This window comes from Vicugna pacos, chromosome 15 (assembly GCF_048564905.1).
Source record: "Vicugna pacos chromosome 15, VicPac4, whole genome shotgun sequence".
Taxonomy (NCBI): Eukaryota; Metazoa; Chordata; class Mammalia; order Artiodactyla; family Camelidae; genus Vicugna; species Vicugna pacos.
In genome coordinates, this window is record NC_133001.1 from 11,359,729 (window position 1) to 11,385,948 (window position 26,220).

At 40.8% G+C, this 26,220-nt stretch overlaps 1 protein-coding gene and 1 long non-coding RNA gene across 2 annotated transcripts in view; both read left to right on the forward strand.

The window, feature by feature from the left end:
* The window catches only part of DNAAF10 (dynein axonemal assembly factor 10), a 92,682-nt gene extending 79,121 nt beyond the window's left edge, over window positions 1–13,561 (forward strand). Inside the window, exons 9-14 of the mRNA XM_031675589.2 lie at window positions 1,163–1,293; window positions 3,483–3,584; window positions 6,384–6,499; window positions 7,202–7,336; window positions 8,508–8,605; window positions 12,915–13,561. Of these exons, the coding sequence (XP_031531449.2) occupies window positions 1,163–1,293; window positions 3,483–3,584; window positions 6,384–6,499; window positions 7,202–7,336; window positions 8,508–8,605; window positions 12,915–13,122 (790 nt within the window). The 3' untranslated portion in view covers window positions 13,123–13,561. The remainder of the gene's footprint in view (window positions 1–1,162; window positions 1,294–3,482; window positions 3,585–6,383; window positions 6,500–7,201; window positions 7,337–8,507; window positions 8,606–12,914) is intronic.
* A 5,957-nt stretch (window positions 13,562–19,518) lies between these two features.
* Window positions 19,519–23,244, forward strand: LOC140685856 (uncharacterized). Its single transcript, XR_012059289.1, has 3 exons — window positions 19,519–20,180; window positions 21,537–21,723; window positions 22,768–23,244. It is a non-coding gene; the product is annotated as an uncharacterized lncRNA (long non-coding RNA).
* Window positions 23,245–26,220: the final 2,976 nt, after the last annotated feature.

The following is a 26,220-nucleotide window of genomic DNA, read 5'->3' on the forward strand; positions in this document are numbered from 1 at the left end:
AACTGTTGACTATTTTCCTAATAGAGCTTCCCAGTACAGCACAGGTGTTACTGTCTTATTTTCATTGGTAAGTCTTACAATTTCACATTAAAAGAAGTGATATTTCAAAGTCTGTGACAACAGTCAAATAGTTATTTTAAGTAGAACCTCAGTCCTGTTTAGTCTCTTGATGCTTTCACAATTATACTGCAAAGATAAACATCATCTCTAAGCTAGGGTGAATTTCTCAAATTTTGGTTTGAGAGATTTTACTAATAAATCTGGGCCCAGCAATAAATTGGGATCACATGTCATAAAGAAGTACATTCATTAAGAAGAGAAAGTGTAAGTTATTAAAAACTGACTTGTTAAAGAGAAATGTGGATAGAGGCTCCAACAGAAAAGCCAAAGGGGGTGGGAGAGGATGAAGGGAGGAAAGAAAAGCATTTATTAGCATAACCTACCTGAGCCATTCACACAGCCACACACAGGAGTCGGTATTTCCTGCATTCCCTTCATGTAACTGACCTAGAATTAGACAAACTTCAGCCAGTTTGACTGTTAAACATTTATTGTGTCCAGCATGAGGATAAACTAAAAAAAAGTAACTGGATGAAAATTAGTCTGGAGTTCAGTGAGAAAATAATACGTTATTAAGGAAGAATTGTATACAGAGCAAACACTACTCATATTTTATCCCTCAAAAGATGCCAAGATCAAACTGCCAAGGCTGACTTTGGGAATGTTCCACATCACTTTGAACTTGCTCTCTGCCTAAAGCAGTGACTACCAGACCTCAGTGGGCCAGAGTCAGCAGGCTTGGGGCCCCATCCCGGAGACACGTAGGCATTATGTCTGGGGAGGAGCCCCTGAACCTGCGCTCACTGACAAGCGCCCCTGCTGATCACGTGCGGAGGCCCCAGGTAATCGGTCCTCTTTGAGGCCCACTGAGTGAAGTGGGCTCAGGAGTTAGAACTCCAAGTTGAATGATGACAGCTCTCGTTGGGGGCTGAAAGAAGCTAAAGTCCATGGAGAGGAAAGTTTGGAAGTAAACGTATAAATGACCTTAGTTGCAGAACCCTTATTTGTAAACAAAAATCTCCATATGCCACGCATTCTTAAATTTGAGTTGCGTACTAATCACTTGGGACACGTGTAAGTAAGAAACTGTTCTGTTGTTTAGGAATTTGGAAGCTCCAGAGATCCCAGTCTATTCTGTAAAGGGCCATAAGGAAATTATAAATACTATAGATGGTGTAGGTGGACTGGGAATCGGGGAAGGAGCACCTGAAATTGTGACTGGCAGCCGAGATGGTGAGTCAGAATATTCCGTGTATTTTGAATTTTTTTTAGATTAAGTTTCTGTGCAACAGTGTTTTCTCTCTATGTGGAAATCTTCCTCAGTGCTTGCTCCCCGAAACCTAACATTCTGGCTTTTTGACAGGTATGCTTGACTGCATGTCCCTCAACCGCATCAGACTTTGGGGTATTTCGAGCTAGAGGCGTAGCACTTACTGCTTTTATTTTGAGCTGGGTCAACTATTAACAGCCATAGTTTCCTGTGAACCTTGAGGATTTAAAGTTTCTCTACAGGTTTTTGAGACAGCTGATGATATCATGTAGGTGGCAGCTTTCATTTTCTTTTTTTAAAAAGCAGAATGAGTACTTGAGAAAATTATCTTATTGGCAGCTGGTTGAACAGTGAAGTTCTGTGGTCTTTCCGCTGAGAAATGTGCACGATGTTCCAAGATCACCAATTTTGCCTTTCCCGACGACAGTAATTAACAAAGGACAGGTCTTTGGTGTCCAGTCGCTGTTCGGAATGACTGTAGCAGAGTCAGAATTTTTGTTGCTTCGCAGGGGATGCATAAGTGATCTGGAACCTATTAATGGTTTGCCTAGTTTTTTAATGGCCGCTCAAAACCATGTGGGAATTGTTTTAAAAGAAAAGTGGGATTTAATTTTAATTAGTCAAGAGCAGCTGTGTTTTGGAAATCAAACATTTTTTCCAATCGTAAAAACAATATGGAATATAGAAGGAAAAATAACACTCCGTCTACCACACCAGCATGTCTGTTAGGTTTGTTTTCCTTTCCAAGCTTAGATACAATTTGACATGTGTTATCAGTGTTAACATGATTTTGTTTCCTAACTTTTTCCTTTAATGTTTCGCTGTGTGTAAACACTGCTGTTTCTGTGTGGTTTTCATAATTACCATTTAAATTACTGTATAATATTCCACCCCATGGATGTCTCACAGTGTCTCTAACCATGCCTCTGTTAATAAGCCTTCAGTTTTTGTTTATTATTTTGGGAGAGTGACTTAAAAATAATGAAGAAGTAAGTATCATCACGTATGGAACTTTTTTTGGAATAACCATCCTTTATCATTTAAAAAAGTTGTCAAACTTTCCAAAGTACCTATTTACCTTACAAGCTACAGTAGATGAGGTGGATTTCCAGTCTACCCTACCAGCTTTCATTCCTTCCCCCCGCCCCGCTAATTTTATAGATAAAAATAATATTCTGTTCCAATTTGTGTTTCTATATTTACTAGTTAATTTTGCTTTGTGAATTGTCTGTTTATGTTCTTGGCTCATTTAACTATTACAAACTTAACATGAATGTTAATTTGTATGAACCCTGTTGGATAATATAATAACTCTTGTCACATTTGTAGGAAATTTATTTCTCCTTGAAGCGGCCATTTTAATGACCAGTTTTATTTTATCCTTGGCAATAAACCTAGTGGAATATCTCATCTCCTCATTTCCTGCATTTATTATCCTTTTTAAGGATTTTTGTACCCTTTCCCTATTCTCTCTTAGGTACTTGCTTTTTAGCCATTTTATTCCATGTCTTTGTGTTTCTCAAGAGTCAGTGACACTAGTTAGTAGTTCTGTAATTTGCATTAAAAATGAGGGCATTGAAATTAAATTGAGAAGAATTATTTATTACTTTTATTAAATCTTTCCCTCTTCTCTAGTGCCATGGGAAAGTTAAACTTAATAGTATATGAAATGGTATTCTGAACCCCATATAATAAATCATAGGTGTTAAAATTATTCATCTGTAAAAGAAAAATGCCAATGATTATATGGGTAGAAAGGAAAAAACATTAAAATGGCACTATTTATTTATTCTAAATATTTATTCTAAATAAATAGTACATTGGTTTTAGGCTTAAGCCAAGAAAATAAGGCACAATTTGAATCCCATAACATTCGTGTTTGCCTTGTCCAGCATACCTTGTTGTGACTTGGGAACAGGTGTTGGCTTTTAAGTGTACCGATTAATTTGGAAGTAATGTCGGACAGTAACATGGGTTCTATCTCTGATATTAAGTACAGCTTGCCCAATTAGAAGTCAGAGACATGCAAATATTTTTCAGATAGAACATCTGTAATATCTCCATGTACATAGAAAGCCGTATGAAGAGAATGCAGGAAAGAAATGTCATCACTCACTATTGAATTTTGCCAACTCACTCTTGTTCCTGTCAGGAACCGTGAAGGTGTGGGACCCGAGGCAAAAAGATGATCCTGTTGCTAATATGGAACCAGTACAAGGAGAAAACAGGAGAGACTGCTGGACCGTGGCATTTGGTAAATTACCGAACAACTCTTGCATTTGAAGTATCAGATTGTAGAAAGCGCAGGTCTTCAAGAAAGTCCAGTTAGGTCTTTGTGATCTGTTCTGTGGGTTATGCTGACAGTTTTTGAGGCAAATAGACTTGATGATTCATGGCAGCCTCTGGGGCTTGGGTTTGAATCCTCACTGTGCTACTTACTGGCTGTGTGACCTTGGGCAAGTTACCCAGCTTCTCTGTTTTTTGGTTGCTTCATTTATAAAATGGAAGGAATACTAGAATGTACTCAATAGTGTTGTTATGAGGATTCAGTCAATACTTGTAAAGTGCCTAGAATTGTGCTTAGATATTAAGTGCTCAAAACTATTTGCTATTACGTACTTCTGCTTAACCTGATAATATTGACCTAGTTTAGAACCAAGTGCCATTAGTGAAACTAAATAGAGCCTCAGATGCAAATGGTACCCTGACAAACCTCACACTGTACTCTACCCAGAGTATGTTTATTTTCTAGAAAATAGTTATACCGTTACAAAATTCTTACAAATTTGATAACTTAAAATGAATATTGATCTTGTAGGACTAATTGATGCTTGCCCTTGTATCACTTGTTGAGCACCAAAATTATAATTATTTTTGGTAATAAAAGAGATGGGCCATATTTCTTTTTAAATCTTTCTTTTTTTCCCTTTTTCTTAGTATATCCCAGTGTAGATAACAGACATTAAAAATAGGATTTAACAATGTAAGTGAACTGTTTAGCTTCTTATGTTATTTTTAAATTGGATTGTTATTTAATCAGAGGAAAATTTTAGATTTCTAATTTTAACAATAAGTGGGGGAGTATAGCTCAGCGGTTGAGCACATGCTTAGCATACACAACGTACTGGGGTCAATAAAAATAAATAAATAAACCCCATTACCTCTCCCACCCAAATTAATTAATTAATTACTGTCCAGGAATTATGTGTGTGCAGATTATAAGCAATAATATAAACTTAAGACATGCACACTTGGGGAGAAATTTTAGAATTAGTGTTTAGAATCATCATCTAAACATTTATATAATAATTAAAAAGTACTTAACTTTGGGTCCATTAAAGGCTTTTTATCATTGATCTAAGGAACATAAGTGCAATTTTAAATATAGGACATTAAATTTAAAGAAAAGACATTTATCCATTGATTTGACAGTTTTGTTTTTTTTTTTAATAAATGATAAGTATGTGCATAGCTGTGGTCATTAACAAAGGTGAAACAGACATATTCTAGCCTCAAGCAGCTTGTGGTTTTGGTCGGGAGGGTATAGCTCAGTGGTAGAGTGTGTGCTTAGCATGCACGAGGTCCTGGGTTCAACCCCCAGTGCCTCCATTATAAAATAATAAATAAATAAATAACCCCCCCCACCAAAAAAAAGAAGTTTTAATAAAGGGGACATGTTGTCTACATTAGTTACAGTACAAGGTGGGAGTGATAAAAGACCACAGAGGATGGTAAGTGGAGAAGGAATTCCGAGGGAGAGATGACTGGAGAGGAAGAACACACTGACCTCAGACCAAGGGTGTATAGGATTTCAACCACTGAGATTGAAGGAGAGTTCAAGCATTGGGAGGAAAGTGTGTAGAAGAAATGGTGGTCGGAATATCCTGAAAGATGGCGCAGGGTCCCGGCCAGAGGTGTTTACATAGGCTGCCGGTAGTGGTAAACCTTTGCAGGCTTTTGCAAGGATGAGGTATGATGAGAGCTTTAGGAAAACTAGACTGGTATTGTGGAGGGGGAGAGATGAGCGGCACGGGGAACACGATTCCAGAGCTCTTTGCAGTATCCCAGGAAACAGAGGTCAGAAGCAATGAGAATACAGCCAGGGCAGGGCAGGAGAGTCCGATTCAGAAGATAATTCTGCGGCAAAATAAGTGCACCGTGGCAAGGATGAGGAACAAGGGAAAGGATTAGGTCTAAGGGGGCTGAATTTTGAGGCTGATTGTGAGGTGAGTGATGTTATTAATTGAAAAAGTGCCACAGAGAATACGATGGTTTGTAAAGGAAGATGGTGAGTAGTTTTAGACATCATGGGTTTCAGATGCTGTTGTGCCATCTTGGTGGACCTACAGTGGAAACGCAGGGCTGGAGTTTATAAGAAAGAGGGAGTTGCAGGCAGCAGAGAAGAAAGGTGTTGGGTAAGATGCCCACATCACGTGGCACAGTTACAGGGGCTTCCTTCTCAGTTCACATTTTCCTCAATAAGACGTACTCTGGAAAAAAATCCTTGGATCTGTGCAGGATGCATTTAATCGTGCATTACAGATTTACTTTGGGTGTGATCATCCACACAGATAAAAACGTATCACAGTGCGCTCCAACTTATCTGAGGTTTCCTTGCAAAGATGAGATAATATTTTGCAAAATAAATACATTTAAAGTGGTTTCTGTTTGCATTCAGTATAGCTACCGCCAAGCAGAGCTATGGAAGCATAGGTGGTATTTATTCAGCCAGACCCTGCTGTGTTTGAACTGTAGTTGGCCTGTTAGTCTTTGCAGATACAGTACAGAGAGACTACTTGCTTTCAACTTAAAATCCAATACACACTTTGACATATCCCTTGAGTGTAGAATCTCAGCTAATGGGCTTTTGCTTTTAAACAGCCTTAGATACCAAATCAGTGACCCCGATGTCCTGTTGGGATTGGCAAAAAGAGATTCTCCCCAGTGTGATTTCTTCATCTGCTTAGTACAAGTTACACGTTTGGTAGGTTTTTTCTTGCAGCCTTCGAATCAGCATTTATAAAGATCTGAAATGTTGTGTGTTGGTTTCCAGGCAATGCTTATAATCAGGAGGAACGTGTTGTCTGCGCTGGCTATGACAACGGAGATATCAAACTGTTTGATCTCAGAAGTATGTCATTGCGGTGGGAGACAAACATAAAAAATGGGGTAATGTACGATTGGATTCTTTTGAGTTTCTCTGAATGTATTTTCCATCTACCTCTGACCTACTACAAAAGGAAAGCGCCTCTCATAACTCACCTCAGTGAAACCCCTCAGTCGGTAGTTCTTAACCTTTTGGGCCTGTGAAGTCCTTTGAGGATGTAATAAAAATCGGGGGTCCTCTCTTCAGAAAAGGAATACACACTCAGATGTGGTGTGACAGTGCCCGGTGAGTCACCAGCCTGTGGCCCAGCCGCGGACCCCTCCGGGCCACACAGTGTGCTAGTGGAATGAGCTAGCAAGAGGTCTGTTTCTGCTAATATTAGAAAGCCTGAAATTGTAATAGGCTCCCAGATACTTTCGGATTTTTAGTTCCTGAGTTGCACCCCTTTAGTGAAGAATGTGATCTCCTCCTGCTTTCTAAAGTCAGCCTTGACTTAACTTTATAAAATAATGACATAATAACAGTAAAAAGTTAAATTATGACTTTCCAGATGCATTTACTGGATCGGGGAACTCTAGATGGTTTTGTGGATCTTATTAACCAAGAAGAAATTTTTACCATTAAAAATATTTGATGTATTGATTTGAAAGATAAAATTATTTTTTTTAAAATGCTTTCACATGAGCTGATAATTTTAAGGTGGTTCTACTTAGTTTGAAAAAACCTCTTGAATAATAATCATCAGACCTATTCTCTGTTTTCAGGTATGTAGCTTGGAGTTTGACAGAAAAGACATAAGCATGAATAAGTTAGTGGCTACGTCCCTGGAAGGAAAGTTTCACGTTTTTGACATGAGAACACAGCACCCAACCAAAGGCTTCGCTTCTGTTTCAGAAAAGGTAAACATGAGGCAAACGCCCTTCTATGAAGCACAGTGTTCACAGCTTGTTTTGGACTAATAAATAGGATGAGTCACCAAGTTCCTGCCAGGTTTTTACATGCAGGGAGCTATTTTTAATATATTCTTGTAGGATCTTGACAAGTTTTTCTGTGCAAAGAGTACTTCCCCAACATTGATCAGTTTTAGACTTTTTGACACTAATAAAGGCCTCAGTTGGCTCTGACACTTACTTTGAAGTGTAGACGCGATCACAAGAAAACGAGCTGATTTAGGAATTTAAGCAGCAAAACCTAGCCTAGTGTTTCCTAGGAATTTATAATATTTGTATTAATACCTAATTAGCATAATGTTAATTATATACAAATATATCTATATATACATTATGTCGTTTATCACATTTTACTTCATACTGCAGTGTGATATACTAAATGAGATGATTCAAGTGCTAAGCACTGTGATTGGTACATAGTAGGTACTCAGAAGTTTCTTCATTCATTCATACATACATACATATGTACGTACATACACACGTACATACATACATGCATACATACATGCATACGTTGCCTTGTTCCAAATAGTATTTGAGGTAGCTTAGAGGGAAATGTGTGGTATTACAACATTAGAAAAACTGATGAAGAAAGGGCAAATGGAAAATGAAATTGATGTCTAGAGTAAGGGGACTGGACAAAATTCATGCTGAAACATCGTGTCATTTGCAAGAGATGGGTTGGAAATGTGACTTTGAGCTTCCCTGATTATAAAAATAAAGCAAAAGTGGAGTTGGGTAGGAGCTCAGTGGTGGAGCGCATGCTCAGCATGCACGAGGTCCTGGGTTCAACCCCTAGTACCTCCATTAAAATAAAGAGAGAGAGGGAGAGGGAGGGAGCGAGGAAGGAAGGAAGGAAATAAAAATAAAGAAAAATAAGTCCATAAAGATTAAAACATAAGTTGCTCAGGAAATAAAAATTCACTCCCTTGCTCCCTTTCCATCCATCATGGAGTCAGCAACACTTCTCAGACCTTCTGATTTTGTCTTATTTTATTATTAAAATAATTATTGTTGCATGTAAGTTACTGTCATTACCTGGTGAACTAAATTCTTAGAGGACAGTCTGTATTTATCATAAAAACGGACACATGCCTCGTGTGCCTCTTGTTCTGTTCAGGCTCACAAGTCGACCGTGTGGCAGGTCCGGCACCTGCCGCAGAACAGGGAGCTTTTCCTGACAGCCGGGGGCGCCGGCGGCCTGCACCTCTGGAAGTAGTAAGTCTCTCCCACTGCGCGTTGCTCCTTTTTAAGTTACTTGTGGGCGTCAAGTAGGACTAGATTGAACTCTCTTAGTCTGTTTTCCCTCCTTCCACTTAGTTCATTTTGATCATGGCATTACGTAAGTATTACTTTCTAAGCATTTTTTAAAACTAACATTTTATTTATTTCTTTATTTTTATTTTTTAACGTAAAATTTTTTATTTGGGGGAGAACAAATTAATTTGAACACTCTGATTTCTTACACTTTCACCCAGGTCTACACTAGCAAAGAATGAAGGTTTAGTGTAATTTTCCAAATGAACCTGATAAAAGAATCTTTAGTTTGAAATACACAGAGCCAAAAATATCTTGGGATTTGAGCATCTTCTTAAATGACACTGAAGCAAGTTCTTTATGAGTGCACTAACATATACTCATTTTATACTTCATAAATATTAACCTCCTTTTGACACATCAAATCTGTTATTTTGTGGTGTCTTCCATATATTAGAGGAGCTCGTGAATAATTTTTTTCAGAGTTGAAGTCATGGTTTTTGCTGTTTCTTTTTTTAAAAACAGGAAAACTTTGACCAAAGGCTTCTGTGAAATATCATTTGCTCATTACTTCTCTATTTATTAGCTCCTTCTAGAAGCTAGTAGGGGTTCTGAAAAACAGGGCTACCAATTGGAAAGTACTCGTTAAAGCATTTAAGGATATAGCGGACAGAAAAACCGAGTGAGAGCTTTAGATCAGAACTGCCCAGTTTCTGTGAGTGAGAAGCAGAGGAAAGGTTTGAGGTGCTCTGGGAGAATGCCTGGTAGGTAGATCACTGGGAAATTTCCCTTTTCCTGGCAACTTTGCCTGCTGTCCTTCCCTGGTTCTTCCAACCCCAGTCTCCACGCTGCTTTCGGCTCTGCTGGTCCGCTCAGTTGAGCCCCGCAGCGGCTAATCACTGCCCTGCCTGATGGCCAGACGCTTCAGGCTGCCTACTTGAAGAACTAGGCCCAGTTTGCTGGGTAACCCACATCCGGAGCAGCAGCCCGTGTGGTGTGCAGATGTGTTCACTGCTAGATTTTTGACCACAGTGGATTTAGTCACTGTCAGTAAAGTTGGGTCTGTGTGCAGTTGGAAATCTGAAGTTTATCTGAATATGAACTTTAATTCTGACCATAACAGATATCTAATCTACAAATTGGGCTGGAACTTTGCTGTCAAGTATTGCACCACAAAGGAGAAGTATTTATTGAGCACCCAACCAAGAGTTCTTAGAGGAACTCATCTAGTTAGTTAGAAGTTGTGGGGGATTTTGTGTTTTGAATGAATGGACAATAAGCTAATTTTGGGATGTGTGTTTGAAATACGCATATACATTCTTAAAACTTTTTTGAATTTATTTTTTATTGAAGTACAGTTGATTTATAATACTATATTAATTTCAAGTATATAGCATTCTGATTCAGTGTTTTTATAGATTATACTCCATTAAAAGTTACCATAGGATAATCTCTGTAATTCCCTTGTTGCTTATCTATTTTGTACATAATAGTTTGTATCTCTTAATCCTATCCCCCCATCTTGCCCCTGCCCACCTTCTCTCTCTCTGGTAACCACCAGTTTATTTTCTGTATCTGTAAGTCCATTTCTGTTATGCTATTACACATTAGTTTGTTTCATTTTTTAGATTCCATACATAAGTAATATCATACATTATTTGTCTTTCTGTCTCTGATTTATGTCATTAAGCAAAATACTCTCTCAGTCTGTCCACATTGCTGCAAATGGCAGAATTTCCCTCTTTTTTACAGCTCAGTAATACTCCATTGTGTATGGGTGTGTGTGAGCGTGTATATATCACATTTTCTTTATTCTTTTGTCTGTTGATGGACACTTGGGTTGCTTCTGTATCTTGGCTATTGTAAATAGTGTTGCTATGAACACTGGGTTGCATGTATCTTTTCAAATTAATGTTTTCATTTTTTCTGATACATACCCAGGAGTGAAACTGCTGATCATACTACAGTAGTTCTATTTTTAGTTTTTTGAGGAAACTCCACACTGTTTTCTTTAGTGGCTAAATCAATTTACATTCTCAACAGTAGTATACAAGGGTTCCCTTTTCTCCACATCCTCACCACCATTTCTTATTTGTGGACTTTTTTTTTTTTAATAAAAGTACATTCAGTTACAATGTGTCAATTTCTGGTGTACAGCACAATGTCCCAGTCATGCATATTATTTGTAGACTTTTTGATGGTGTCCATTCTGACAGGTAGGAAGTGGTATCTTGTTGTTTTGATTTGCATTTCTCTAATAATTAGTGATGTTGAATATCTTTTCATGTGCCTGTTAGCCATCTGTAGGTCTTCTAAGTTTAATTAGGTCCCAAAAATTTTTGTTTATTTTTGCTTTTATTTCTTTTATAAGACAGATCCAAAAAAAAATACTGCTACAATTTATGTCAGTGTGTTCTGCCTATGTTCTCTTCCAGCAGTTTTATGGTTTCAGGTCTTAGATTTAGGTTTTTGATTCATTTTGAGTTTGTTTTTTGTATGTGGTGTGAGGAAATGTTTTAATCTCATTGGTTCACATGTAGCTGTCCAGTTTTCCCAGCACCACTTATTGAAGAGACTGTCACTTCCCCATTGTACATTCTTGCTTCCTTTGTCATAAATAAGTTGACCACATGTATGTGGACTCATTTCTGGGCTTAGTCTTCTGTTCCCTTGATCCGTGTGTCTGTTTTGTGCCTGTACCATACTGTTTTTTGATTATTGTACTTTTATAGTACAGTCTGAAGTCCGATACCTCCAGCTTTGTTCTTTTTTGTTCTTTTTTCTTAGGATTGCTTTGGTAGTTCAGGGTTTTTTTGTGATTCCACATGAGTTTTAGAATTATTTGTTCTAATTCTGTGCAAAATGTCATGGGTATTTTAATAGGGAGTGCATTAAATCTGTAGATAGGTAGTATAGCCATTTTAACAATATTAATTCTTCCAATCCAAGAGCATGGGATAGTATCTTCCCATTTTTTTATATCATCTTCAATTTCTTTTATCAGTATTTTATAGTTTTTAAGTATAGAGTATAGGCCTTTTGCTTCCTTGGTTAAATTTATTCCTAGGTATTTTATTCTTCCTGATGCAATTTTAAACAGGATTTTTTTTTCTACTTTCTATTTCTGATAGTTCATTATTAGTATGTGAAAATGCAACAGATTTCTGTGTATTAATCTTGTAGCTTGCAACTGAATTCACTTATTCCTTCTAATAGTTTTGGGGCAGAGACTTTAGGTTCTTTCTGTATAAAGCTGTCTTGTCATCTGCAAATAGTGACAGTTTCATTTCTTCCCCTTGGGATGCCTTTTCTGTCTTTTTCTGGTCTGAAGGCTGTGGCTGGGACTTCCAATACTGTATTAAATAGAAGTGGTAAGAGCGAGCATCCTTGTCTTATTCCTGAAATTAGAGGAAGGGCTTCAGCTTTTCATGGTTGAGTATTACGTAGGCTCTGCTCCCAAGTTGTTTCCTGCGCCTTAAACTCTTGGCCTTTATTATACCTTCTGAAGTAAAGGCAGTGTTACAGTTGATCCCTAACAGGCTCTAAAAGGTCTTCTGAGGAGCAGTATCCCCGTATTTCATTAGAAACAAGCCCCATGGGGGAGGGCTATTTCTTCCTTCCCTCTCTCAAATCTAGACCAAATGATATTTATGAAGAGCCTTCAGCTCTTTGTATTTCATAAATTTATATCTTCAGCTGATAGAAAATCAGATGTTCTGTTTTCTTTTTTGAAGCAATGATGTTAAGGCTAAAATCTCCTCCCAGCAGCGCCTTCCCATAGCAATGGTACGCAGAATGTCCTTAGGCTCGAGGGAACTCTGGGATTGGAAATCGGTGTCAGGTCTCTGTCCGGAAGTGTTTAGATGAGGTTGTACAAATGTTACTTGTAAGGTAAAAGGTTACTTGTGGTGCCCAGCAATCCAAATCTAGAGAATCACAATAAAAGAAGATTAAGATCACCAAGTGAATTTATTACAGAATGCTAGATCAACCTAGAACTTTCATTGTAAAAGAGAAAATAACAACTCATGCTGAATAGAAATAATGTTTAAACTTTTTTAGTAGAACTAATGCTTTTTTGTGAGATTTTTGGCGGTTGGGATTGAGGTTGAAACACTGTCTGCTTATCAACTCAACATTAGAAAGATTCCTTAACCAAGTCCAGTAAGCAGGTGAGAAATACAAATAGTCACTGGAGTATATGTATAAAAATAAAATGAGAAATACTCAGATGTATCTCCTCTTACCAGCGCTTTGATCTTGTTTTCAGTGAATACCCGATTCAGCGGTCAAAGAAAGATTCCGAGGGTGTAGAGATGGGAGTTGCGGGCTCGGTCAGCCTTCTGCAAAATGTTACATTGTCCACTCAGCCCATCTCAAGTTTGGACTGGAGTCCAGACAAGAGGGGTCTCTGCATCTGTAGTTCATTTGATCAAATGGTAAGAGTGCTGATTGTTACAAAACTCCAGAAAATTTGACCTGAAGACTTTGGACTGGAAACCTTCCAGAGGAACACTCACAGAATTTGGAATATGTTCTGGGGTCCTCTGACTCTCACTGAACAAAGCTGGATTTGATCGATGGAAAAGGCCCCAGATGCAGACCTCCAGCCCAGCCTTTCTCTGGGTGGGAAATGCCAAGCTATGTGTCCGGGGACCTGACTGGCCACTGGTTTGCGCCTCGGTCTCCAGCTCCAACACTGTTCCTCTCTCCTCTATCTCTAAGTAAAAGTTGAAACTTTTCTATATTTAAACATTTAAAATTTTCAGCATCCTGAGTTCCTTATTCTGTAATAACACTTCTGTTGTATTTTGGTATTTGCAGTGTTGTGGTAGTGACTTCAGTTGGTTTAAAATAGTTTGCCTTGGTAAAACCTCTGTGAATTTAACCTTCATAAATAAATACACTTTTGAGAGATTTCAGTGTCCGTAAGTTTCTGTAAAGAATATTAATTTATAAAATACCAAAATGGTATGGTCAGCCTAGATTTGGGTCACTGGTCACTGTTTTCAGCAGTGTAACTCATAAAATGAAATACTGTGATTTACAAAGACCTCTTTTTTTTAACTTAAAAACCAGGAGTTAAATTCTTGAGACTTTTCGGTTGTTGGCTGTGATGAGTGATGTTGAGCTGTACAGGATTGTGGGGCTTTTGTAACCTTGTTTTTTGTCAATTTTTTTAGTTTATTTTATGAGTAAATTTCATTTCATTGTAAATTTTGTAGAACCTTTGATTCTTTTAATAGTAATAAAGCCAACACATCACTTTTTTTGCTTTGTAAATGCTTAATAAGTACCTCTTAAGTCACTTTGTTTCTCTGATGCCCAGCATGTCCATAGCTAAACTCAGGAATCAACTTCATTGCCCTTTCATTAAGTCTTCCTGCTCCCCCTGCCCCATTCAAGAGACAGAGCCCCCAGAACGCTCGTACTATGTAAAACTCATGTGATTTCAGGGGTTCTTGGAAAGCCACTTGTTTGGAATATTACATTCAGAAAATTAAACATTTTTTTAAATCCCCAAAATGTTTACCAAACAATGCTGTGGACATAATTAGGAAAGTAAAAATTAAACTGAACTTAATAAAACCTATCCCTGATGGGTTTTGTTTTTAATTTTCAAAGAAAAAATGAGAAATTTGTGAAATTCTTTTAGGACACTTACATTTGGTGCTGTAATTAGAGGTTTTAGTCAAGACCAATGAATACTTGTGTTTCATTATGTCTAAGATGTACTGATTTTGATGTTATCTTAGGCCTCTGAGAAAAGTGTTGCCGATGAAACTGATACAGTGCTTTCTTATCAGTTAGCATTCTTTAATATTCACTGAATGTTCTTTTAAACTTATTTAGGTACAGGTTTTTTTCAGTATATATCACTCTTGTGCATCCCTAGAAAAGAAAATATATACAAAATAAATTTGGTTTGGTATTCCTCAAATTTCATTCTGTTCGAAGTCTGATCCTTCTAAATCACTTTTTGAATTGAGTCATTAATGTTCTTTCTATTCCTTCTAATATTGTCCTTTGTACCATAAAAATTGTTGGTGATGCAACAGTTCTCGAAAACATGCTTCTCTGTTGTCTGTAGGTTTTTCTTTCCATCAACTGACATTTATTCTACAAGTTTTGGTGCACACATGCTAGCCATGACTGCTGTCACCATCACTGCCTGGCTTACTGCCTTTGGTTCAGTTGTCTGTTGCTGTGTAACAAAGCAGTGCAAAACTTAGTATCTTAAAACAGTAAAAGCATTTACTTCACTTAGAAATCTGTGGTTTGGGTAGGGCTCAGCAGGGGAGATTCTTCTGTGCTCTTTGCAAGTCAATCAGTCTGTCCTACTCGGGGCTGGAGGACCTGCTCCCAAGGTGGCACTCACAGGGCTTGCAAGATGGTGCTGGCTGTCAGCTGAGACCTCTGCCAAGGCCTGACACCCAGGCCGGGGTGTCCTCAACATGGTGGCTGGGTTCCGAGAACGAGCATCCCCAAAGAGAAGGCCAGGTAGAAGCAGTATCATTTTTAATGGCCTAGCATCATGACTCATTTAGCATCACTTCTGCCACACTCCATTACATTAGTTAAGGGGGTCGGACCCCCCACAACTGTCTCCACCAGTTCCAAGGGAGGAGACATAAACTCCACTTCTGGATGGGGGCTTAAGTTAGGTTCTGGAAGGGCATGTGAGACTGAAATACTATGTCCATTTTTGGAAAGTACAATCTGGCACAGTGATTAAAAGAGGCATCCCAATTTCAAAGATGTGAAAATGGGGGATAGGAGGCATGTGCATGAACTGAAAGAACTGAGGAAAGACAGAACTTGTAATGCAGCTACCCCATCCCACTCGTCTGCTTCCACCCCTCCCTGCCCCTAAGCTACTGCAGACATTACTAATCAATCATGATGCTCCTTTTCTCTTGAGCCTCAGAAGCTTTATCTAACTCTACCGATAGCCACTCCTTACTGTTGGCAGGTGAACCCAAACTTATTTACTGTCCTGAGCCTGGAGAGTGATACCCACCTCCTGGACCAGGCATCATCACCTTAGCAGAGGCCCCCTTGATTCTCAGCTTTGTTGTGAGTGTGGAATTAGAGACTTTGAAAGCCTTTAGAAAGAACTCACCTGGGCCTCAATGAAGCCTTAGAAAACCACCTCAGAACAGTGAGTCTTGGATACTGGGATGATCCTGGAACGAGCCACAGGAGGGTGAAAGTAGATTTATTCAGGGAGATGCACAGTCCATAGACCAAGTGCAGTCCATCTCAGAAGGCCAGAGAGGCCACGAGGTGTGAGGGTGGGTGGTAGTTTTAAAGTAAAAGCAGATACTCCATAGACAGTGTGGGCTGTCTCACCCAGAAGGGAGAGGCCGCAAGGTGCGGGTTTGTTTTTATGGGCTCGGTAACTTGATATGCTAACAAGCGGCAGAATTATTCCAACTACTTAGGGGAAGGGATGGAGATTCCCAGGAACTGGGTTACTGCCCACTTTTTGACCTTTTATGGTCAGCCTTGAAACTGTCAAGGCGCCTGTGGGAATGTCATTTCCCATGCTAATATCTTACAATGAGCGCATAATGAAGCCCAAGATATACTGGGAGTTGACTTTTCTTCCATGTTGGTGCTAATTGCTGCTTCATTCCTTGAATGGCTATGTCCTGCCCCCTTCCTTCCTGTCTCAATACTGCAATCTGCATTCCGGTGCTATGGCTAGTTTGGAAAATAAGTAGGCCATTGGCTGTTAGCTATGTCTAAAAAGGACGGGATGGTGATTTCTGCCAGGAAGCACCCATCCATGAATGTCTTGCCACCCTCATCGTGTTGTACAGCCCCACCTCAATTCTCTGGATGACATCAGGCTGCCAGGCCCCTATCTGCATGGAGCTCTCCCTCAGGGCTGGGCTGGACCCAGCAGTCCTGACAGGCCCTGTACTAAGTCTCTGTAAGGGCCTGATGCTGTTCCTGAGAGAGCTTGGGTCACAGGGCACATGCTGTCAGATCTGTTGAGACCTGCTGACTAAAGTTCTGTCCCTCATCCAGTCTTCTGAGGCATTGGGGCTGCTAGAGAATGTCCCCTTCCCACTCCATCCCACACCCCTGAACACCGCCAGGAGTGGTGAGAAATTCTTTGGCCCGTGGATGCCCCCCTCCATCTTCCCTCCAGGGCCAGATTGAACAAGCGGCGGCACAAAATCTCTGTTTTATCTAGACCCTGTGGATCTGTGACACTGTGTAGGGAGCTCAAGGGAAAAGAACCTGCTGATCCTCAACCTCAAACCAGGAAAGTGATCCTTCATCAGAACAGCACAGAGGGAGCAGATGCAGCCTGGCCTTACAATGCCACAGCCATTAATGCAGTGTCCACAGGTTTCGCATGTTTTGTATCAAACATCAGGCTTAAATGGAGGCAGAGGATTTTGACTTTGTGTTCTTAAATCATAAAGGGAAATTCAGAATAAACACAACCTCTGCTCCCAGGGAAACAATGGATATTAGAAATAGCGATGGCTGTGACCAAATACAGCTGCATTTATACAATAGTGCTGGAGCAATTTCCATGAAGGATTTTTTAACAATTGAACTTTGCTTATGGTATCTTGATCCAGCTCCATCCTGAAAGATAAAACCAGATTACCCAGCAGTGTTCTTCAGACAACGTTCAATGAGTGTTGATTGGTGATAAAAAAAAATTATGACATAATGACAAAATGAATCATTAGAAATTCCATCTTCTTTCTGTTTTCTCAAGGCATCTCTATTGATTGGGACTAAGTACAGCTGCAGGTAACTGAGAACACAAAATATTTGTATTTCTCTTTCTATGAAATTTTAGGTAGGCAGTCCAGGCTGCTGTGGTCACTCCACAATGATGAGAGGCCCATCTCTCTCTGTCTTGTTTCTCCAACCCTCCTCATGATGTATCTTTCACCTCATCACCCAATGTGGCTGCTGTGGCTCCAACCATCACAACACATTTCAGCCATCAGGAAAGTAATACCCTGTCACTTTAAAGAACACCACCTCTACTTTCATCCCATTACCCATGGTTTGGTCAAGTGGCTATACCTACCAGAGTTAAGGCTGAGAAACAGACTTTATTCTGTGCAATGACATACTGAATTGACAGCTGGGAGCTCTGGTACAAGGAAAACAGGAAAATGGGTATTAGGAGACATAAATGGATTCTACCACATGTGACAGATTCTACTACATGTGATAGTCAAGCATAAAGTCCCCCTGGATAAATTCTCCCATGAGATAAAAACTACTAGTGATCAATTCATGCTGCTTTAGGTTGCATCTGGCACCCAACAGGCCCTGTGGTTTCTCCTTCAGGTGGCATAGACAAGACACAGTGGATCACCTGTTTTCCTGATCTGTTGAATTACTTTTATTATCCTTTATGTATGTACATTATGTACTTCAATGGAAGTCCAGCCCAGTACAAAAATATGAAAGAGAAATCCCCCCTGAAAAAAATCTAACTAATCTCCTGTCCTAAATTTCTTTTCTTGGGAATTTATTTTTACTCAATAACAATTTACTTCAAATTCTAAGCAAGATTTCCATCCAGGGTCAGTCCAAACACACAACCAGTAGAACATGAATGAATATTTTACCTCGTGCTTTTCTATAAATTCACAAAAGAAATTTGAAGGGTAAATAATTATGATTCAGTGTGTATTGGTACCTGCCTAAAATCATGTTTTCAGTGAATGAGGTGGACAAATTTTGTATTTATATAGAAAAAATAAATTGTTTCTTTTAATTTGTCCATCACACAAAATGATTTCATCCTTTCTCTGCAGGAGAACAGCCAAAAGGTTTCTTGCAAATACTTCCGACTATCAGTTGTCTCAAGGCATTATCACATGTGCCTCTTCACAACTTTCAGTGAATTGTCTTTCCCCTGGGAAGGGGGCACTCTCACTTAAGGCTGTGCTGTCTGAATCCCAGGCCTTTGCTGTAACTAACTGCCCTGTGGCGTACTGCCCCCTTGTGGGAGAATGTTGGCATTGCAGGCTTTAAACCCCAAGAAAATGGATTTTGCCTTTCAAATGCAACTGGAAAAATCTTCACTGTTCAATTCACATTAGGCACACAAGTCACACTGGACCTTGAGAAGAAATTATACTACAGAAATTAATCCCCTAGATGCGATTGTGTTTATTAAAAAATGACTTTGTATATAACACTGCATAGAATGCCTATGTTTTACACAAAGGGTTTATTAGTCAAAAGTTATATAACCAGCTTTATTATAGTCAACCTTATTTTTAGTGCACCGTGAAAACTGACTTCCAAGGGGAAACATTTGGGTTTATAAAAAGTGAGCAATTATCTCATTAAGTAAATAAACCATATATGCCCCCACCGCCCACCACCAATTCATTCTGTAAGTTCTGATTGTAATGTGAAGTATGTCTTAAAGTAAGGATTTCCTCAGGCCATTACTCAACTTCCGGCAAACTTTCTAGAATTTTCCCCCACCTTCCTTGCTCGGGATTGGCATGGGATATAGTCCTTGTTTTCGCAGGCTATTTCTGCGTGAACAAGCCGACGAGCAGGAGGCCTCCCGGGCCCGGTTTGGGCGCGGGGACCACAGCCAAAACACGCACACCAAACCAGCAGTGGGGTCAAAGACTCATGGTTCTCCCCCACGCCGGAGGCCGGAGACACATTTCCTGCTCCTCACTTTAAGTCTTCCACTTCTCTTTAGCTCACACTCGGCCTTCTGTAGCAAATCGGAACGTCTCCTGTGGAAGAACATCAGAAGCCGCTGACCCAATCCATCCATTTGGGGAAAGACGCGGTGCTGCGGCTCCGACTTCCGACTTCCGGTCCGGAGCTCTTCTCCCGGCACCGCCCACACTCCACTCTCGCGAGAAGCAGGGTGTGAGGTCAGGCGCGTAACTACCACCACGGGTCAGAGAGGATGCGGGTGAGCCTCTGAGCCATCAGGAGTAAGGGGTGCAGAGGCTTGGCTCTCACTGCCCTGCAGATAAACAGGAGTTTGATCTGGGCCCGCACGTGCCTTACCTGGTGGGAGAGAACATTCCCACTGGGAGGGAGTCTGCGCCTGCGGTCAGCGCGCTGTCGGAGCTGGTCCTCCCCGCCACTCAGCAAGGGCTCCGGAACAGCAGATGCGGGGAAGCTGTTACCACCCGCCCAAGGGTCCCTGAACTCCTGGCAGATCACAGGCCGAGAGGACAGATCCAGAAGTCTCAGAAGGGGAGTCCTGGTGGCCACAGTCCCTGCTCATCCACAAGGAGGCATCAGGCATGCTCTGGATTTTCCAAATCTGCTCAGTAAAGCTTCTTAGGAGAAACGTCAGAAGCCTCATTCTCTTCCTCACTGTTCAGACTGCTGAAGCTGAAGAGAGCCGTGAAGAGTGAGCCCCGAGGGGAAACCATGAGCTTGTCTCTAGGGAGACTTGACCGAGATAACGTTAAGAAAGATAGTATCGACAATGATAGCAGCTAATATGTATGGAGCACTCACTATGTGGCAGGCACTATCCTCTGTTTCCATCTCTACAGTAAGTTGCTCAGTCCTCACCACAAAACTTTGAAGTCACTACTACTGTTGTGGACATTTGCAATGAAGGAATAGGCTTCAAGCGGTTAGGAGCCTTGTCCAAAGCCCCATGGCCAGGAAGCAGGAGATACAAAAGTAGAAGCGTGGTTTGGCCATCTCTAGAATCCAAACTCTTTGTTTTTAAATTGAAGTATAGTTGATTTAAAATGTTGTGTTAGTTTCAGGTGTACAGCAAAGTGATTCAGATATATATGTATATATACATGTGTATATATACACACACACACATATACTTTGTCAGATTCTTTTCCGTTATAGGTTATTACAAGATACTGAATATAATTCCCTGTGCTATACAGTAGGACCTTGTTGTTGTTATCTGTTTTGTGTATAGTAGTGTGTATCTGCAAATCCCGAATTCCCAGTTTATCCCTCCCTTCCCCTCTCATAACCACAAGTTTGTTTTCTATGTTTTCTTTCTGTTTTGTAAAGTTCATTTGAATCATTTTTTTAGATTGGACATGTAAGTATTATCATACGGTACTTTTCTTTCTCTGTCCGACTTCATTTAATACAATCATCTCTAGATCCATCCGTGTTTCTGCAAATAGCATTATTTCATTCTTTCTTATGGCTGAGTAGTATTCCATTGCATAAATACACCATAACCTCTTTATCCATTCATATATCAATGGACATTTTGGTTGTTTCCATGTCTTGGCTATTGTAAATAGTGCTGCTATGAACATTGGGGTACAAGTGTCTTTCTGGATTAAGGTTCCCTCTGTATATTCGCCCAGCAGTGGGATTGCTGGATCATATGGTAAGTCTATTTTTAGTCTTTTGAGGAATCTCCATACTGTTTTCCACAGTGGCTGCACCAAACTGCCTTCCCACCAACAGTGTAAGAGGGTTCCCTTTTCTCCACAGCCTCTCTAGCATTTATCACTTGTGGACTTTTTTTTTTTTTTCTATTTGTGGACTTTTGAATGAAAGCATTTGAAATATGGCGAGCATACAAACAATTCTTAATTAAATTAAATTTAAATTTGAAGAGTTACACATGACCAATGGCTATCATATTCGACAATGTAGTTCTGGAGTATAAACCTCAAGACTGAATTGAGAAGAGGCAGCTAGCCTCTTGAGCTCTCATGCGCTGCCCTGGCTTTGGTGGGAGGGTGGGTGGAGCATAATTTTTCAGGCAAATCTCTTAGCAGTGGATAGTCACAGGGTTGAGGGGTGTGGGGGGTAGGTACTCGCCAAGTAGAGGGGATGAGGCACTAGCACGCCCCCTACAGGTTACAGGATGATCAACCGGGTCATCCTGACATCCTATTTTCATCCCACTTTGTAGATTTTCCAAGAACTGAATTATAGCCATTGAATAACCTGAAGCCAACAATTGGCCATTGACTTCATACAACAGGACAACATTACCAGTTCCCAGAGCTGCTGGTTTCTCTCCCGCCTCATTCTCAAATCGTCCCTGGCAATTCTTCTACTGATTTGCTGTTCCCGAGAGGAGGGTCATGATGTTCTGCGTAAGTAGACAGAGGAATCTTTTCTGGGGGCTTCTGATTATTAGTTATTTCAGCCTTAGAGAGGAAATTTCTTTCATTTTACACTGTCTACTACAATCTTGGAGATTGTTAGCCGAACAGCTCTAAAAAGGAAAAAAAAAACTTTGCCCTTTCTACACTAAAGTGTCATAGACATGAAGTTATAAATGAGGAAACCCAGGTTCATGTTTTATTTATACCTATTATACTTGATTTATGGTGTTGAAAAACACATTCAGCTTAATTTATGCAGGAATTAACTTTGGTAGAGATTAATTTAGGATCTATGGCCCCTTCCTAAAATATATCATCTCTATTCATAATCTTGGCTTGTGGACAGAGATGATAGTGAGTTAAAAAAAAAAAAAAGAAAGAAACCATAAACAAAACCAAAAACCTTCCAAAGGCAAATACTTTAAGTCCTTAAAATGAGGATAACAGATGGTTTTAAAATTAGAATCCCTTGGATTTCACTGACAGAAACAGAATTTAGAATTAACCTAGTGGTCTTTTCCACTGAGTTTGGACATTCAGTAAAGAGTTTTATATGAAAATACATAAAACAGAAAAAAACCCCAAAAAACAGGACCTTGCTACACAGTAATGCTTAAAAATAAGGAATTAAGAACTCTTAAATATTTAACTAGTAATATTCTTATGTTATCTTTGTCACATCTTTATAGACTACCAGGCGGATGTGTGTGTGTGTGTGTGTGTATGTGTGTGTATGTGTGTGTTAGGAGCAGAAATGGATGGGAAGGAGAGGAAAAAAAAAAAAGGGGAAAAATAAAAAACCCAAAGGGAAGAACAAAATACAGCTTGGAGCCTCCGGAGAGTCAAGGGAAAAGCGGGCAATAGATGTCATGCCGAACGCAAAAAACATACTAGTTTACCAGGAGGAATTAATTTTGGTTTTGTTTCAGATAATTGTCTTTATTTAAGAAAGCTGTCTTTATTAAAAAAAACAAAAACAAAAACAAACAAATAACATAGTTGAGGGTCTCTTTTTTCTTTTTCTTTTCTTAGACCCTCACAACTTTAGTACCGACTGAGGTGAGTCACCTGCTGACGCTAGCAGCCTGGCCCCAGCTGACAGCTGTATTTGTAACCCCTGGCTCTAAGGATGCTGTTCAGAGGTCATCACACCTGCCTCTTTCTGTTTTTCGTTTTTGTTTTTGTTTTTTAGACTGTGGATTTCTTTTTTTTTTTTTTTTTTTTTGCCTCTTCTGTTGAAGCCTCAGGCAGGTAGAGAAGGGGACAACTCATTTTGTTGTCAGATGACACCCCCTTTCCCCGGCGATTAGTGTTTCTTTTTTTTCTGAGCCTCTGGCACTGTCATCACCCAGCCTCCAGCCAGCGCCCAGAACTCCAGGCCATCTCTGGTTATGGGCCGGGGTACCACAGGAGAGTGTCTGGGGAGAGGATTCCAAAAAGGCCTCTCTCGTAGGTGGGGTCCTGTCAGTTTTTACTGGTTAAAAAAAAATAAATACAGGAGCATCCTTCCTGGCTTTGTGTTTTACTGGACAGAAGCAGAGAGTATCTAATATTAAGTCATCGTCCTGTAGCTTATGGGACCAGGGAGTAATTCTGGTTTGTTTGCTCTTCGACTGTGTCCTTGGCGGCTGCATGATTTAGTTCTGAAAAGGAGAACAAATCTCTCTCTTTCACCAGCCCTCCACGAAGAGCAAGGCGGAAAGCTTAGTCAAGTGTGCAAATCTCTACTGTGAGCTTCTCTGCCACGTCTGGGGGAACCACTGGCCCTTGAAAGCTGTCACAGACAGAGAAGAAGCGAGGTTATAACATGATTGGACACGGAGTTTTCCAGGCCCCACTCAGAAATGTGGACAGTGCGGCTTTCAAGGCACCATTTCAGGAGATTAAGATTTGAAATTGTGTTGCTTTATCTTAATGTTTTTCTTTCTCAGGCTTTTCTTAGGCCTCGCCGTGGAGTTCTGTTCCCCACCACCACCTCCCACCCAGTGTACATACGAAGGTTTGCAACGCTTCATGCTTGAAGACTTGAGGCAAATGGAATAAATTCAATGTGCCCGACTTCCTAGTCCTTGGCTCCACGTGCATTTGCTTGCTGTGAAGAGACGAGCATGTGAGGAAAACATATTCCTGCTGGAGGAATGGCTCCTTCTCATACATAATCGCTCTTTTTGATTTGTCCTTTGTGTCTTACCAGAGGAGATTATGAAAGAGGCTGGCTCCGTGGCTCCAAGGCCTCTCAGCCTCAGCTCTGTGGGATGGGCCTCATCTCCAGGCCTCCTTGCCTCCATCCCAGTTTCACTAGCAGCAACAGCTGGGCTGACACCACCTCCCCCGCACTCTTCTCAACTCCCTCACTTTCCCTGAGCTTCTTACAGGCCTGGAGCCCCTGGGCTTTTGGCTGCTGAAACAAAAGCTAAAAGAAACCTGCTTAGCTCCGCTCTCACTGTGCTGAAACACCTCCATGGCCAGGGCACAAATTCTTCCACTTCCTGTCCTGTGGCAGCTGGAGCCGCTGGCCTCAGATCCCTGGCTTAAGGGTCTTGGAGAAGTTGAGACCAAACTCTGGGTCCCAAAGGGACGAGCAGGTTCAACCCCAGCCCAGCTGCTTCTGTTTCCTGAGAAGTGTGAATGAAAAATGTTGCTTGTCACAGCAGCACGCAAAGGATGCTGCAGCCATCAAGCCAGCAGCCACTACCCCAGCCCCCTCCCCACTCCACCACGGTGAGCCCTGAGGGAACTCAGGTTGGACACAAACAGTCCAAGCCCTCAGCCCCTGCAGCCCCCCACAACAGTGTACCCTGAGAGGACTCAGGATGGGAAAGAGCAGGAAGCTGGCCCCAGATGGCTAAGGTGCACATCCAAGGAGTGATTTCAATGAGCCCAGACTCTTGCATCTTTTCATACATAGAAAAGCGCTAAATTCCTCAACTTGAGATGTCTGGTTTTCTTAAATTAACAGTGATCTTTTGAGAGGAGGGTATAGCTCAGTGGTACAGTGAATGCTTAGCATGCGTGAGGTCCTGGGTTCAATTCCCAGCACCTCCATTAAATAAATAAATAAACACAATTACCTCCCCCACAAAAACAAAAAAACAACAACCCAGTTTTTGATTTCCAACTCCTGTACATCCTGGCCCTTCCCTCACCTCTTCAGAGCAGTCCCTCAGAACGACTCAGAGGCGGCCTCCCAGGCGTAAGTCCTCAGCAAGTCTGCCAAATAAAACAGAAGTCTCAACTTTTAGATTCTGCATTTTTTTTTCAGTCAACAGGTTGAACTCCTGAATAAAGAATTAAAAATCTTACTGGGAATAAATATTGAGCTTACCTACTGATAGCAATGATGTAACGCGTTGCTGGGGCCATCAGTCAGATCTTAGCAGTCTCACTGGCCTGTGTGTTAGCAGAAGAAAAGATGCTGCTCTGGTGTGATGCTGAGGGCTTTGACCCTCCTGGCCCCAGCCTTTCTTTCCAAGTTCATCTTTTCCTCCCTTTGCACAATTCCTTGTCTTTGCCTTTCCGAAGTCTCTTCCCCGTTCCCTGCACCCACACAGCCAAGCCGAGGGCGTTCTCACTGCCTGGGAGGCGTCCTCCTCTCTCCACTCTCTGGAACCGTCTTACTATCCATTCTTCATGGTCCCCATCAAGTTCTGTCTAGCCCCATTGTTCTAGCTCCCCAAACAAGATGAATCCTATCCTTCTCTGAACTCTAATTTGTATGCTACTAGAGCATATGTTGTGTTATAATTATTTCTTCATTAGTGTCACTCTGCTAAGTCATGTATGCTTTCAAGGGGGAGACCAAAGTTAAACCGAGTTGCTTTGTCGTCCATTAAATGAAATGAAAAGTCTGAGATATGCCTGTACCATCTCAGGATCTGGTAGGAGTTTATAAAAGGTGGGAGGGAATGAAAGTGGAGAATCTCTGTCTCCGTTACCCATGTTGCATGCTCACACACACACACACACACATATATATACACATACACGCGCATAGATACATAGAGCTATTTACTGTATACCATGTACTGCACTAGGCAATTTTACATGGATATTTCAATTTAACCCTCACAAGGACTCGTTTTAGAGGCAAGGAAAGAGAAATGATTAAGAATGTAAGTGATTTGCCCAAGGTCATGTAGCTAGTAATGAGAGCATAAATTCACATTCGGGAAAGTCTGACTGCAGAGCCCCAGACTTCATTTGTTATTATTAGTGACCTCCCTTTATCACATCAGAAACAGACAGCTGTCATTTCTTGGCTGCCTGCCTCCTACCTGAGAAGCTGAAAAGCCCAGCCTTTGTCCCAGCCTCCCTTGCAGCTAGACTGTAGGCAGGTGACCTGTGCTTGACTAAACAGATGCATCTGCTAGTGATGTTGAATTGGGAGCTGGTGACATAAAGAGGCAGAGACAGTGGAGAAGCTAGAGGTGCCAAGGAAGCAGTCGCAGGGGTAGCACCACCCGAAGCCCAGTGTCTCTGGACAGC